This window comes from Mustela nigripes, chromosome 10 (genome assembly GCF_022355385.1).
Source record: "Mustela nigripes isolate SB6536 chromosome 10, MUSNIG.SB6536, whole genome shotgun sequence".
In the NCBI taxonomy this organism is placed as follows: Eukaryota; Metazoa; Chordata; class Mammalia; order Carnivora; family Mustelidae; genus Mustela; species Mustela nigripes.
The window spans coordinates 36805469-36820878 of NC_081566.1; the positions used below are offsets into that span (position 1 = coordinate 36805469).

At 36.6% G+C, this 15410-nt stretch overlaps 1 protein-coding gene across 5 annotated transcripts in view; it reads left to right on the forward strand.

The window, feature by feature from the left end:
- PTPRC (protein tyrosine phosphatase receptor type C) overlaps positions 1–15410 on the forward strand; it is a 124809-nt gene that overhangs the window by 63357 nt on the left and 46042 nt on the right. For 2 of the 5 annotated variants that reach the window (XM_059413045.1, XM_059413048.1), the window contains 7 exons: positions 1713–1847; positions 4497–4640; positions 5417–5482; positions 6651–6677; positions 8914–9132; positions 11061–11189; positions 12342–12482. In XM_059413045.1, the coding sequence (XP_059269028.1) occupies positions 1713–1847; positions 4497–4640; positions 5417–5482; positions 6651–6677; positions 8914–9132; positions 11061–11189; positions 12342–12482 (861 nt within the window). The remainder of the gene's footprint in view (positions 1–1712; positions 1848–4496; positions 4641–5416; positions 5483–6650; positions 6678–8913; positions 9133–11060; positions 11190–12341; positions 12483–15410) is intronic. The other 3 variants (XM_059413046.1, XM_059413049.1, XM_059413050.1) reach the window with 3 other exon arrangements.

The window sequence follows — 15410 nt, forward strand, 5'->3', positions numbered from 1 at the left end:
TTGCTTAACAGGGCCATTCATCTTGGTTTGGAAAACAAGTATGTCTAACACTTTCTCAAAACTTTGGTGGGGAGTACATGATAATGTTTGGAGTATCATACTGATGAAGTTTATTAGCTGTAATAAGCAGTTAAATAAATGATAAATTGCCTCTGCATGTTGATTACAGGACTGTACATCCATTCTTTCCTCCCATTTTCCCCGTTCCCCTAGCAGAGCAGCAGCTAGGACCTATCTAAACATTGCAAGCATTTGAATTCATTGCCCCAAATTTTAACAAAAAGTAGGTGAGGAGGAGGATGTTGATGGTTAGGCAGAACAGTTCAGGCTAAACTTTTTTACTAACTTTTTTACTGAGTAAATGTCACGCAGAATTTTCAATTTCAGTTTCCGCATTTCATTTCTTGGACACAAATACATGCATACAACATTCCAGATGAAGCAAAAATGTGAGAAGAAATGTTTAAAAGGGAATAGATTAGGGCGAATAATGATAAAAATATTATAGTAATATTAAAATGCTAACTTGCTTTGGCACAATAATACTGATGGTGAAATTAGCTTGGAAGGTTTCTTACACTTTCAAATAAAAAAATAAACTTTGCCCCCTAGAAAAAAGTCTTGCTATCAGGTGATATTTTAATTATCTACTGGGATAAAATGTATATATGTTATTTAATTTTTGTTTGTAATTGATGTCTATTGTGAAATACAATAAAATATTCAGGCTTACAGATATATGTAGTGAAAAAAATCCTTTGATCCATTTTCCTAACACTGTAATGTTCTCATACATTTTCAAAATTACTCAAAAATCAATAAACTTCATTATGAAGCAAAATCATTAAAAAACCATTAAGCTTAGTTTTACAAAAATATTTTATGGGTGTTGTGAAATATCAGTATAGAAGCATATACAAAGTATATACTTACGCTTATAAATACTAAAATGTATACATATAGTATTTCTATAAATACATATATTTATTTCTATAAGTATATATATATATATGTATTTGTTTTACATACAAACACAATGAAAATACTATTTCTCCAAATCCTGATTCTTAAAGATACTGTTTTATCTGTGTTATAACCTCCAGACTCTGGACATGGGATTCTGTGAGAGAGTGTGTGTATATGTGTGTGCAGCTGTTTCCCCACATCTTTTCTAGTACTAGATATTAATTAATCTTTTACAACTCTGCCAGCACGACAGTTAAAATACTACATTTGTACATTGAAACAAATTTCATACTGACGAGCATTTTTCCATATACTTTTTGGCCACTGCATATATTAGATGTCTATTACATGTCTGGTTCATTGTTTTTTAATGATTTGTCTATTGTATATTGAGGGATTTGTTATTGATTCTGCCTACAAAGAAATATACCAGTTTTCAGTTTGTAAAGTTGCAGGAGGGTGCACAAAGCTCATAGGGATGTAGAGGTTTTAAAAAAAAAAAAAAAGCCACCTGGAAACCTGAGTCATCTGTGACTTCATGGCCCAGAAGGAGCCTCTGGGAATATGTAAATCAAGAACACAGGTGCCACCTTCCTGCCAGGCCAATTTGACTAGAGGCAGACAAACATATTAATAGACTGAGTCATTTCACGGTTTGGTAAACAAATATACTTATGACCTCCTAGTATTTGTATTTTTCATCTAGAGTGAGGAAACACTGAAATGATTTCACTTTCTTACCTTAGGTGTTACACAGCCGCCTCTCCACCCCACGCATGCAGTCTTGCAGACGTCCTCTGCCGGATCTGACACGCAGACACCCAGCAGCGCTGCTGCCCTCTCCCCACTCATCCGTGCTCTGGGCGGGAATGACACATCAGGTTTGCGGGGCTGTTAGACTTGTGCAGATAGGAAGAGAGCATGACAACTGCCTGTGTTTAAGAACAGTGTGTGGGAATCCAGCCACTTGTTAAACGTGTAGCACTTGCTAGTTGGTGAATGTGGAATTTCATATTTCCATAGTTACTGTAGTTTGTGAGGCCACATAACTATTTCCTTGGAATACAGACGAAATCATAAAGAATGAGACTCACAAGAATAAAAGAAAGACCTGTTCCAGAGGAAACGGTTATTTAGTATACTCTCTATGTTTCTTTATATCTGGGGCAAGTATCATTGCAGAGTGAGAACTTTTTTGCTGCTAATAAAGAATAATATATATGAATTATTGCTTAAAGATCCCTGACCAATAAACAAAATCATGAAGACTGGATGATTTCCATCATCAATGAAGGGCAGTAAGAAATTGTAACTAAAATTTAATTATTTTTTTTAAATGGAAAAAAAAGAAGTAGATGCTTTGTACTCCCCATTCAAACATTAAGATTCTCTGAACTTAGCATCTCTGTATATAAAGCAATGCAAAATGTTCCCTCCCTTGTCTTTCCAAAATCAGCATCTAAGTCATTTCATGGTGCCTTTTTTTTTTTTTTTTGGTCCCAAAAAATGAAAATCCACATAGACACATATGAAACTGTAGGAGCCTGAGTCCTGAAGGTTAAAGATAGAAATGGGGCAGCCTACAGAGCTGGGCTAAAGTGGCCTTGCTCTAAGTATGAATCAAACATAGAAGTCAAACCTATCCAATAGAATGATCATTATTTTGAGGGATTGAACCCTTCCCTTGGCACAAAAATCCTTAGAGGCAATGCACAAGCTTAAAACAACTGAGGACAGAGCTGCCCTTGCCTCCCTGCCTCATTTCCCCCTGCTCCAGCTGCCATGAGAACCTCAGGCAAAAGATTTGGAGCTTTTAGCAAATCCGCAGACGCAGAAGTCGTGGATGGGAAGGAGCTGTAAAAGAATTAAAGAAGACTGACCTGAGGGGGGCTGATAGTCACACAATCCACTGTATTGGCCCTCCTGAAGAAATTCTTCCTCTCCAAGTGGCTAATTCCACTAATTAAAAATTGATTGGGATTAATTAACCTAAAATAAAATGGTAAAAGCCACTTCTAAACCAGCACTGAGATTACCGACACAAGGGAGTAGTAGTTTTTACATGAAGGAGGAAGGTAGGGAATTTAGGGGAAGGAGAAGGGGGTTTCAGAAGAACAGGAGGACAAGGGACTCAGGGGAGGTGAAGAGAACAAGCTTGTGAAAGAGAAGTAGGGAAGAATATGGAAGGAAGCAAAAGATACACTTGCTGGTTTTTAAAAGATCTTCTTGCCCTTCTCTGGTTCTGTTGGAGCCCTTCTCTGGGGATCCAGAACTGAAGAAGTGATGTTTATGTCATTCATTCTCCTCGATGGTTTAGTGAAATGGGGAAATGGGGAATGGATTAGGAAGACTGAGAACCCGAAGTCAAATTTTTAGAAGATGCCTTTTTAATTCTAATGGATGTAGATGCGAAGTCATAGACTGTTCTCAGTGTGTAATTGGAGGGTGTCTGCACGCAGGCCTCGAAACCATTTTCAGAATACGCGTGCGTGTTTCACTCTGCTCAGACACTGTGAATCTTACTGCAAATGCAAGGCTGATATCCTATCATTGAACTGAGGACCCTAGGGAGCCTGATAGTGAAATAACCAAACAAGCTTAGAGAGAGGCTCGTCAATATTCCTGTTATTTCCGCCATGACAACTGTCAGAGTGCTAGTCATCTAATAGGCATCCAATGCATACATGTTGATGGCTTGCGCCATAATTCTGGGTGTGATGTCTGCAGGAAGATGTCATATGCGGGAGATGCTTGACAATGAAAAGCCCTAACCAAATACATTGTGCTGTTTCTTCAGCGGCGACACCTGATTCTATACCAGTTGGCTTAGATGTACTTGGAAAATAAAGGAAATGGTGTCAGGATAATGTGAAAGTTCTTTGGTTCTTTGGTTCTAAGCCGGTTTGGTTTTGATTTTTCCTGGCCAGGGCTTTTTCCCTACATAGGGAAAGTCAAATTGTAATCTTCAGCTGGAAAGGAAGAACCCTGAGCTCAGCAGGTGCACAGGGCAGAAGCCCATTCAGCTCTGATTTCAGAAAAGTAGACCTCAGCACGCACCCAGAAATTCCTCCCCAGAGAGGTGCACCCTTGTGAGGCTTTCAGGGCATGGCAGATTGCACTTCCTCTTCTGCCAACCTTAACACAGACTTTTATAGCCAGAGCTCCACTCCCATCCCTGTGGTGTCTGCACCCGCAAGCCAGCACCCCACTCTGTCGCCTTGGTGCAGTCTCATTGTACTGTATTCTCACTCCCTTCAGCCAGGGAGCTTGGCTTCCCTGAGTTGTGAAGGCTGGCACTTTTAACATTTGTGCTCTGATGACAGTGCTGCACAGGTTCTGAGTCACCTGACGTTAAACTTGCCTCTGCCACAAAGCTTGCTGCGTTTCATTCAGTTTTGCAGAATGCATAGTGCAAAGGGTCTGATTGTTGCTTGGCCTTTGCTTCAAGAATCTGCGTATGTTGACTGTTTGGCCATTGCCCTTGGAGGGGCAGAAATAGATGACAGTGACGATGGCCTTTCTGATTGCAGGCTCCCCAGGAGAGCGGACCACAACCAGCATCTTCCATGTAGACCCAACTTTCACACAAGTAGCCACCCTCAGCCCTGCACACAGCAGCTCTGCTGCCTTACCTTCACGCATCTCCAGCACCACCGCCAATGATAATTCCTCAGGTTTGACCATGATGCTCGAGGTGTCTTAGGTTATGGATAATGAGATGGAAACTTGAAACTTTAATGCAGCTCTTTTGCTTCATACCAAATATTATTGACAGGTTTCCTGTTTTATCGAGTTTCATATATTGATAATAAATTAGACAAACTTGCCAGTAAGCTTTTTTTTTGGGTGGGGGAGCATACTTTATTTTGTTATTCATAGTAGGAACGTTGATGGCAAAGAAGAAAGATAATAGACTTTAGGGTCATATAGCCCTGGGATCAAATCCTTAACTTTCTGGATGACTTTAGCACATGCTACTAATAATTTGTGTGTCAGCTTTCCCTTCTGTGAAATGGGTATTATAATATTCATTTTATAGGATTGATGTGAGAACTGAGTATGTTAAAAAAAAAAAAAAAAGGCCGGTAGGCAGTGAATATTAAAAAAAGAGTAAGTGGTATCATTGTTAGTGATTAAAATAAGGAAGCTGTAATTGAAGGAGAAAGCAGTAGTTTGGCCATCAGGTAAGAATTACACCAAGGAATGAATAGTTTCTCTCAACTTATTCAATGTCATGTTCTAATTATTTGAACTATTGTTTATCTTCAAGGGCTATGGGTAGATGACACTTTGATTCACTTTTTTATTTTAAAGAGGAGCAAGTGTTAATTTCAGTGAAGTCTCCTGTAGTAAAGATTCAGTTGGGAAAGTATCTTTGCTGACGAGTTTTTCCCTTGTCCTTCATTATGACAAACTCATTAACTTTTATTCTCTGTTCATTTCCTTGCAGATGTGTCTCTTACGTCCACTTCACCTGCAACAAGCACTAACCCTACAACTGCTCCCACAACAATAGGTGACAATCTTACTCTCAACCACGCAGTCACACCACCGTCATGTACCTGCGATGTGCTCATAGAAGGGTCTTCCATTTTCTCTACACTTGGTTCTCTTTTTCTGAGAAGTTCCATTGAGTATTCTAATCAGGGGGGCTGTGGAATAGCGGTCAGTCTTGTAACCCTTCTTTTAGCAAGGCCACAACTGGTGAGGTTGGGGCAGAATGTCACTGTCATAACCTATCAAGTCATTATAACATCCACTAAGAGTTGTGTACTTTATGCAAATGCATAGAAAAATAGTCAAGTATACTAGGACTTCCTTCTCTGGGAGTGGGTTTAGGTGTTAGTAGGAAACAGAAAAATTCTATCAGTGGGATTCTCCATTCCAAAGGGTGGTTCACAGAGGATTGATTGTAGAGCCCCAGTCAGGTAACATGGAGCATGGAAGCAAAGCGAGGGGACCGTAGGGAATGAGCCGAGAGAAGGGCCACGTCAGTCAGTGGGTCGGCCATGGCAGAGCCTGCAAGCCCACTGTTCTTTCCTAAATTCTTCCAACTCAAAGACCAGATTAGCAGAGATCTCTCAGCTTTCACAAAACACATCTCCACTCATTCTTCAGTGAAATATATATTCTTCACCCATGATATGTTTCAATTCATTAAAAGAGCTATTAATTACTCTGGATCCAGTGTATGTGCAAAGAACTTAACAAAAGATTAAACTAGGGAATGAAGCATCCTTTGTCTGTTTTCTGATGTTTTTAAACAAAGGTGGAAACTGAAATATCTAGGGATTATAATTCTATAAATCTACTTGGAGATTAATCAAAGGGATGAGTATCTTTAAATGTTCTGGCTGCATGTATGGTTAGCTATGTCCCCACACCATAATAAAATGTGTGTTCAAAAATACCAATATTGTAATTATCATAATCATGTTCATTGGGTAATTTCATGAAATGCTTTATAGAACTAGCCCATTAGTTTTTAACACTTGAAGTTTTCAGATTAAAACATTGTACTGAGCATCACAAACCCTGCACTGTCTGTTAAACCTAACATATAGACATTACAGTATATGAAGTTGAAACATTGTAAAACCATGCTTTCCCAAAGTGACTATAGCAGAGATACTGTAAAGGAAATTTTAATAATTTACATTCTTTTTTTTTTTTTTCTATTGCAGTTCCTGCAACATCTAAGCCAGCATGTGGTAAGTTTTTTTTTGTTTTTTTTTGTTTTTTTTTTTTTTTTTATCTAGAGGGAGGCTATATCACTTTAGAATATTGCTTGAATTATTTCCTTCTTCATTCTAAGCCTCCAAACCCACTAGCAAGCTAACTTTACTGGCTCTCACTTCCCAGCAATGAATATTTCCATATTTTAAGAGCCAGTGTCCTTAATAAACCAAACTATGGAAAGAACCTAGATGTCCATCAACAGATGAATGGATAAAGAAGATGTGGTATACATATACAATGGAATACTATGTAGCCATCAAAAAACATGAAATCTTGCCATTTGCAATAACGTGAATGGAACTAAAGGATATCATGCTAAGCAAAATAAGTCAATCAGAGAAAGATAATTACCACCTGATCTCTCTGATATGAGGAATTTGAGAGGCAGGGTGGGGGTTCATGGCGGGAAGGGAGGAATAAAATGAAACAAGATAGGACCAGGGAGGGAGACAAACCATAATAGACTCTTAATCTCAGGAAACAAACTGAGGTTGCTGGGTGGAGGAGAGGGATACGGTGGTTGGGCTATGGACACTGGGGAGGGGATGTGCTATGGTGAGTGCTATGGAGTGTGTAAGCCTGATGATTCACAGACCTGTACCCCTTGGGCAAATAATACATTATATGTTAACTTAAAAAAAAAAGAAAAAAAGAGCCCATATCCTTCAGGAGCAAGAAGCTTTGATGTTATATTCAGACCTAGTTTTGAGTGTCAGGATTAAGAATTACTAGCTAATGATACATGTGAAATGTGGAGAATACCTTCCAGGCTTGTGAAGAAAAAGAATCTGTATTTGTCTCCGCCTCTCTGTCTTTCTGTCTTGTCAGAGTTTTGGCTCAAAGCAGGTGCTTGAATACTTACCTGTCAGGGGAGACCTCATGATCAATCAAAGCAGGTGCTTGAGAACAGTTTATGCAACCCTGTCTCCATTTTCCTATCCTCTTCTCAGTGAGGTCTTTCGTGGCGGGGGCTTCACCCTCCATGTTTGTGAGTCTCCCTGCGGAAGTCTCTGCCTTCAGTAGCTCCCCATACATTTAATGTAAAGATCAGTCTTCAAAAGTTTGCTTAATTAATGCAATTTTTTATGCTCATGTTCGTCCTATATTATTGCCTCCTTACACTCTTCCCTTAACTAATCTGAAACTATTTAGAGTGTTCTAAGCACATAGTGGTTACGTAATGCCTCTGTGTTCCCTCCTACTCTGCTTCAGCTACACTTAGAACTCCACTCCACCCTCATCCAGGGCACCCCCTCCCACCATCTCTTTCCCTACATCCTGCTCATATTTTAAAACACAAACTGAGTCACCCACCTCCTCTGGAGAGCCTCTCCTATCCCTGCACTCTGACTGTATTTCCCCCCACCCTACTCTCGTATTATTTGGTGCATAATCTTATTTTAGGTGTTTGCATGTCTTCTGCAACTCGTGTCTATGCTTGTCTCCATGATAGGATTCTATGCTTCTAAGAGTGGATCATATATATTCCTAGGGCTTGGGACAATGCCTTAAAGATACTGAGGGCTTAATAATGTTCATTGGATTAAAATGAATGAATAGATTAGCATTTGTGGAAAAAATATATATATTTACCAGTCAACTGAATTTGTTTAAATAAAGGAGAGAATGCGACATGTCACCAAGGGGACATCCTTAGGAGAGTTTATTATTGATGATTTTACCAAGGTAAAGGAATAATGAGGCCTGTGGTCCCTGAATTAATTAATGTCGCTGGAGAAACAAGTAACCAAGAACTGCATTTTAGAAGGAAAGAGAAATGATAAAGCAAGGAGAAGACATTTGTCAGATACTTCAGTCATTTGTGCATCAATTCACCAAGCAATTCAAACAAATAAGCCCCTACTAATGACAGCTTTTATGCAACAACTTGGATTTAGGTTGATGCGCAAAGTAAACTGGCCGTTACTGCCATAGAATATACAGTTCAGTCAGGAAGACAGACATTAATCTGTTAATCCTTCTAGGATAAACTTAAAAGCTGAGGTCCTTGATAGGATATAAAGGGAATTTTGAAAATTAATTATGGACACACCTGATATGTTTCTTCTCTTCTTCATGTTCCTGGGCATATTTTGTTAGATTTTCATATTTTTGAAAATCTCTACTAAAGTGTTCACATTTGCTGTAAGTTTATTTTTTCTGAAATTCTTTTTAAAAAAGGTAATCCTCTCTTTCATTTTCTTTCAGATGAAAAGTATAAAAATATCTCTGTGGAATATCATTATAAAGAAAATAAGTCATTTGAAGCACAACTAAATGCTAATAATGATTCAGTGAGTTGTGAGAATGTCACATGTGAAAACAATATGATCTATAACCTAACAGAATGTTCACATGCAAGTTTTACTATAAGTCATGAATCGTGTGTTGGTCCAAATAAAATTTTAACCCTGGAGGTACCACCAGGTAAATATAAATTGGTTTCTATTTGTATATTTACAAAACTGTACAATTCCACGTGTCTTGCATTCTAGTGGTTGCAGGAATCTGTCAGGTAATCCTCAGCAAGGATGAGGGACAGGAAGTCTGCAGGAGGCAAGTGGATGAGCTTTCTGCTCTCCTATAAGCCTTCTTAATTCTTTTCTCCTCCCTACACTTCTTCTACGCAGTGTTTTATGTAGATTAAGTATTATTTATCCCACTGTGGATAATCAATTATCCACAAGCTTTCTCCCCCAACACACACTTAATTCAAGTCATTAAGTATATATGTGCACCTACATATCCTACTAAATGAATACAGGTGAGTCTGGAGTATATAGGGTGAAAACACAGAGTCAAGGATTTGATGGCTGTGGAAAAAACAAGGATACTTTCACACACAAGAAGGAGAGTTGTGATCATGTTAAGGTGACCAAGCCAGTTTTGCCAGCTCAGCTCCTGCAGGAGAGAAGGGACCAGGGTATCAAGCCCACCCCTCTAAAGCGTATCTTAATAGAATATGTTTTGGAAAAGAGATTTAGGAGCTGTACATTTGTTGACTCTCTCACATCATATAATAATTCAAAAGTATTGATTTGTTAACATTTCAGTAGGTTAAAGTTTGCTTTCCTATATTGGCTATTGTAAATAATGCTGATTTAAACATAGGAGTATCCATTTGAATTAATGCTTTTATATTCTTTGGGTAAATATCCATCAGTGAGATTGCTGGGTCATAAAATAGTCTATTTTTAACTTTTTGAGGAACTGCCATATTGTTTTCCACAGTGGCTACACAAGTTTGCGTTCCCTCCAACAGTTCATGAGGAGTCCTTTTTCTCCACATCCTCACCAACACCTGTTGTTTCTCATATTGTTGATTTTAGCCATTTTGACAGGTGTGAGGTGATATCTCATTGAAGTTTTGATTTGCATTTCCCTGATGATAAGTGATGATGAACATCTTTTCATGTGCCCATTGGCCATCTGCATCACTTCTTTGGAGAAATGTCTGTTCATGCCTTCTGTCCATTTTTCAATTGGATTATTTGTTTTGGGGTGTTGATTTGTATAAATTCTTTATATATTTTGGATACTAACTTTTTATTGAATATGTCATTTACAACAATATGGATGTAGCTAGAGAGTATATGAGAGAGTATAATGCTAAGCAAATAGAGAAAGACAAATATTATACTACTTGATTCATATGGAATTTAAGAAAAAAACAAACAAGGGAAAAAATAAGAGAGAGAGAGAAAGCAAGAAACAGACTTTTAATATAGAGAACAGACTGATGGTTACCACAGGGGAAGGAGATTTAATAGGTGATGGGAATTAAGGAGTGCACCTGTTATTGTAGGGAGTTGTTGAATTGCTATATTGAAACTAATATTACACTGTATTAACCAACTAGAATTAAAATAAAAACTTAAAAAAATACATAGGTTAAAGTGATTTTCTTGAAAAATTATTGAAATTAATAATCAGAAACAGAAATGAAATTTAAAAAACACATTCCCCAAGACAGAGCCCCACATACTCTGTGTAATAATCATTTAATAAAAAAAAAATCAAGAGTCAATAAAAAAATTGCTGGCACAATTAAGAAAAGGAATGAAGTGAGTGTGTTAAAATATGCAAAAAATGCAATATCACCTAGACATTTGCTTGGGTCCCATCTTTTAAAGGTAAGGTAAATTCTAAATAAAATGCTGCCAAAATGTGTGATATTAAAAAGAATAAGCTAAATAGTGGAGATGGACAAACCCCTGAATTATTAGATTTCATCAAAATCACTCTAAATACTTGCCAAAGACAGTGTCATGCATATAATTTCAGTCACTTGAATTGAGCATATGACACACATTATGAAACATTAAACATCTATTTCTATATCTTCTTTTTGACAGATCCAAAAAGATTTTCTTTGGAAGATTGTACAAAGGAGGAAAATGCAGATACTTCTCTTCATTTAAAAGTAAAAATACAAAACAACTTCACTTGTGATAAAAATAAAATTACATACAGATTTCAATGTGGTAAGAATATAGCTTTGATTAGAGTATTTTTCTGGTAGAGAGTTGTTCTAGATAGATCTAATCCTTCCTTCCTTCCCTCCCTACTCTTTCTTTCTTTCTTTCTTTCTTTCTTTCTTTCTTTCTTTCTTTCTTTCTTTCTTTCTTTCTTTCCTTCTCCCCCTTTCCTTTACCTGCTACTCTCTTTCTCCCTCCTCCCCTTCCCTTCCCTTTTTTTTTTTTTGAGTCAAAATATTGTATTCTATATACTACTCAAATTCACAAAAAATAACCTTTTCCTAAAAGGTTTCTCTTTCCCTAAAATATAACCTTTGAAAAAGTAAAAGTCAATTAATTTACAAGGATTTTCTTGGCAACTATTATACACAAGGTATTGCTAAGGGATCATCAGAGAAGGATGTTACAGAAAAATAAAATGCACATACTGTTAAAATAAAAACAAGCATAAGATCATATGATTCAAGAGTTTATGTGGTCAGCCCTCAATCACCAAAATTCATAGACAACCTCAAGAACACATACATGAAAGACAAGTGGGAAAAACGCAGTAATTGCCTCTAAGAATATGGGTTTGTGTTCCTATGGGAGGCAAAGTTGAGATACCAGTTATTTTTAATAATTAATGACTTAATGAATTTTTATTCCTTTTTATTTGAATTTATTAAGATGGAAGCTCCTTCCTTGGCATAAAGCCATTTGCTAAGCCATATATGGCAAGACACACACACACACACAAAGGATGCAGTGTGATAGCGGTTGTAATCATCATGTTATAAAGAAGATTAATGGCTATGATATAAGTAGTACAAGGAAAGCAAAAACAAACTGATGAACTGATGGTAGAACAATGATGTATCTAAAATATTTATTGGACAAAAGTTAACTCAGGTGCAATCTCAGTTTCTGAACAGAGAGCTCATTCCATCAGTAAAATTAGAGATACTCTCAAATTCAGTTAGACTTTTTAATATTTTCTTTAAAATGGAGTATGGCAAAACCATGCGTTATGATGGTAGTTTTTAGTATCTTTTACTTATTTACTATTTGCAAAAGCTTTCAATCTGATCGATACTAAGTTATTATAGATATGAAATCTAAAGACAAAGTGTGATATATTTTATTCATTTACTGATATATGATACTTATTTCTTTCAGAAAATTGTACTCCATCTACTGGGGAGGAAATTTACTGTGAAGGCTTTTTACCTCAGAGAAAGTATTACTGTGATTTACAAGCATCCTATGATGGCCATAAGTTTTTGTTCTTAAATAAAATTATTGAAACAGATTTGGGAAGTGAGTATATTACATATATATATATATATATATATATATATATATATATATATATATATATGTAAAATTTCTTCTTATGTGCTTGCAATTCTTTGAAAATCACAGGAAATGATGCTGTAGATTTGGAGAAAGGGTTTCAGAAAAATAGATATGTATTCATTTTTAAAGCAAAATTTCAAAATGAATGACAGAAGATCCAAAGCTTTGTCAAATTTTTTGTGTGTTTGTTTTGGTTTTTTGTTTGTCTGTTGTTGTTGTTATTTCAACTGTGAATTGTAAGCCCTTGTGAGATTATGGTGGAAACAAAACCAAGATAGATGATACGGTTTCTTCATGCATTTCCCATCTCCTCAGCAGCCTCAATCCCTTTGTGGTGTCGTGTTGCACCCTCTGCCCCTCTATCAAACCCTGCCTTTGACAGAAGTGAGCCCAGGGCTATTAAAACACAGCAGTAAATCTAAATATTGGTGGCAAGTTAGTATGTAGCATGAATAAAATGCTAGCAATATAAATATTAACAAGACTATAATAGCTAATCACAGTTGGAAAGTACCATTCTGGAAAATAATAGCATTTGGGAGCTGGAGCGGAGAAGGAAGGGAAGAGTGCTAAAATTCCACTCTTATTCAGTGGAAGCATGGAGATTCTGATGACATGTAGAATCTGCTAGGGGAAAAAAAAATGTTAATAATGTGTATGACAACTTAGGAGTAACCACCAAAGAAAGAGAGAGGAGGAAAAGGAGGAGGAGAAAACAGAAGGAGAGGAAAGAGGAGGAAAAAGAAGAGGAGGAAAAGAGAAAGATTGAGGAAGAAGGAGAAAGAAGGAAGTGGTAGAGGACATGGAAGTGGTAGGGAGGGAAAGAGAAAGGGTGAGAAGAAATAGTAGTGGAAAGCTAAATAGGTAGTGGTGATGCAACCTGGGGGCTTAAGTGGGTAGGAGAAGAATAAATGAAAGAAGATGGGATTGGGAGGGAGACAAACCATAAGTGACTCTTAATCTCACAAAACAAACTGAGGGTTGCTGGGGGAAGGGGGTTTGGGAGAAGGGGGTGGGGTTATGGACATTGGGGAGGGTATGTGCTTTGGTGAGTGCTGTGAAGTGTGTAAACCTGGTGATTCACAGACCTGTACCCCTGGGGATAAAAATATATGTTTATAAAAAATAAAAAATTATATTAAAAAAAACCAAAAAAACAAAAAACAAACAACAACAACAACAAAAAAAAAAGACAGCAGAAATATGCCAGGGTATATCAAAAGTCAAAAGTCATAAATACAAATGGCCTCAATTTACCTTTTGAAACGCAGATACTCAGATTTGAGCAAAGACATGTTGTGGAGGAATTTCACAGCCTGAAGGGAGACCAAGTGGTATTTTAGGAGAAATGTTATCATTTTGCTGTATGCTGAGTGACAGTCAATGGAGAGTGCTTGTAAGAATGAAAACAACAAATGCAAAAATGGTAGAAGGGAGAAGATAGCTAAGTTTATAATACTAAGTTATGGAAAGAAGATAGGAAATTATATTAAGAATTTATTCACAAACTTAAAGGCTTGATTTTTAAAAGAATGCTAAAATAGACCTCTAGCAAAAAATGAAATGTCCCTATTGATTTAAAAAAACCCTAAAAGTAGATATTTAACAAAGTATAAAGCCACTTTTCTTTTTTTTTTTTTAAAGATTTTATTTATTTATTTGACAGAGAGAAATCACAAGTAGGCAGAGAGGCAGGCAGAGAGAGATAGAGAGGAGGAAGCAGGCTCCCTGCTGAGCAGAGAGCCCAATGTGGGACTCAATCCCAGGACCCTGAGATCATGACCTGAGCCGAAGGCAGTGGCTTAACCACTGAGCCACCCAGGCGCCCATAAAGCCACTTTTCATCCAATATGAAAAGTTAGATAAAATGAAAAATTTTCTAGAACTTATGAATTATGAAAATTTACTGGGGAAGAATTAAAAAATTGGAATTAAATGTATCATCCAATGTCTCTCTACTCATTTCACACTCACTGTCTGCTTCCCTCACCTGCCCTTAAGAAAATATGAAGACAAATTTGCCACATGTTCAAAGAACGGTTGGTTTCTATCTTATCCAAACTACTCAACAGGGCAGAAGACACAGAAGTCTATCAATTCATTTTAATTATTCTTAGGGTTTAGGATAGGCTTAGGGTAAACATTCAGTGGATTTGCAACTTGAGTAAAACGGAGGCAACCATAGGCCAGTTTCTCCTATGAACATAGATACTAAATAATAATTTAAGCATTAGAAAATTGAATCCTTTAGTGTATTAAAAATATATAATTACCAAAAAAGAGATACAAATGACAAATAAGAATATGAAAAGATGCTCTACATCGTATACTGTCAGTTTATTTTCTGTGTTGATCTTGCAGTCAGCCACATTACTGAACTTGTTTATTAATGATAATATCACAGAATTTTTGATACACAATACTAACATGATTCTAAATTTCATATGGAAGGGCTAACTAAGGACTAAGGGAGTTGCCTAAATCTGCCTCCCGATAACCCTCCAAAACAAAATCACAAGAAGAAAAATGAAACTACATTAAAATTATGTTCCTAGCATACCTAAAAAAATTTAATACTTTTTGAATATTAATTACCAAAATTGTTGCAATCTTTATAAATAAATAAAAGAAAATAGAAATCCTAGGAACATTTTTTTTGTAAGTAAAAGCATATTTTTCTATAAAAAGTATGGAGGAAAGGGTAGTCTTTTTCAACAAATGATCCAGGTATCCCTATAGAAGAAAAAACAAACATCAGTCTTTACCTCTCAATAAACACAAAAATTAACTCAAAATGGATTGCAGATGTAAACATTAAAATTATAACTATAAAACGTCTAGACAAAGACAGTAGAAAAAAATCTTTGCTACTTTGGTCCAGGCAAAGAT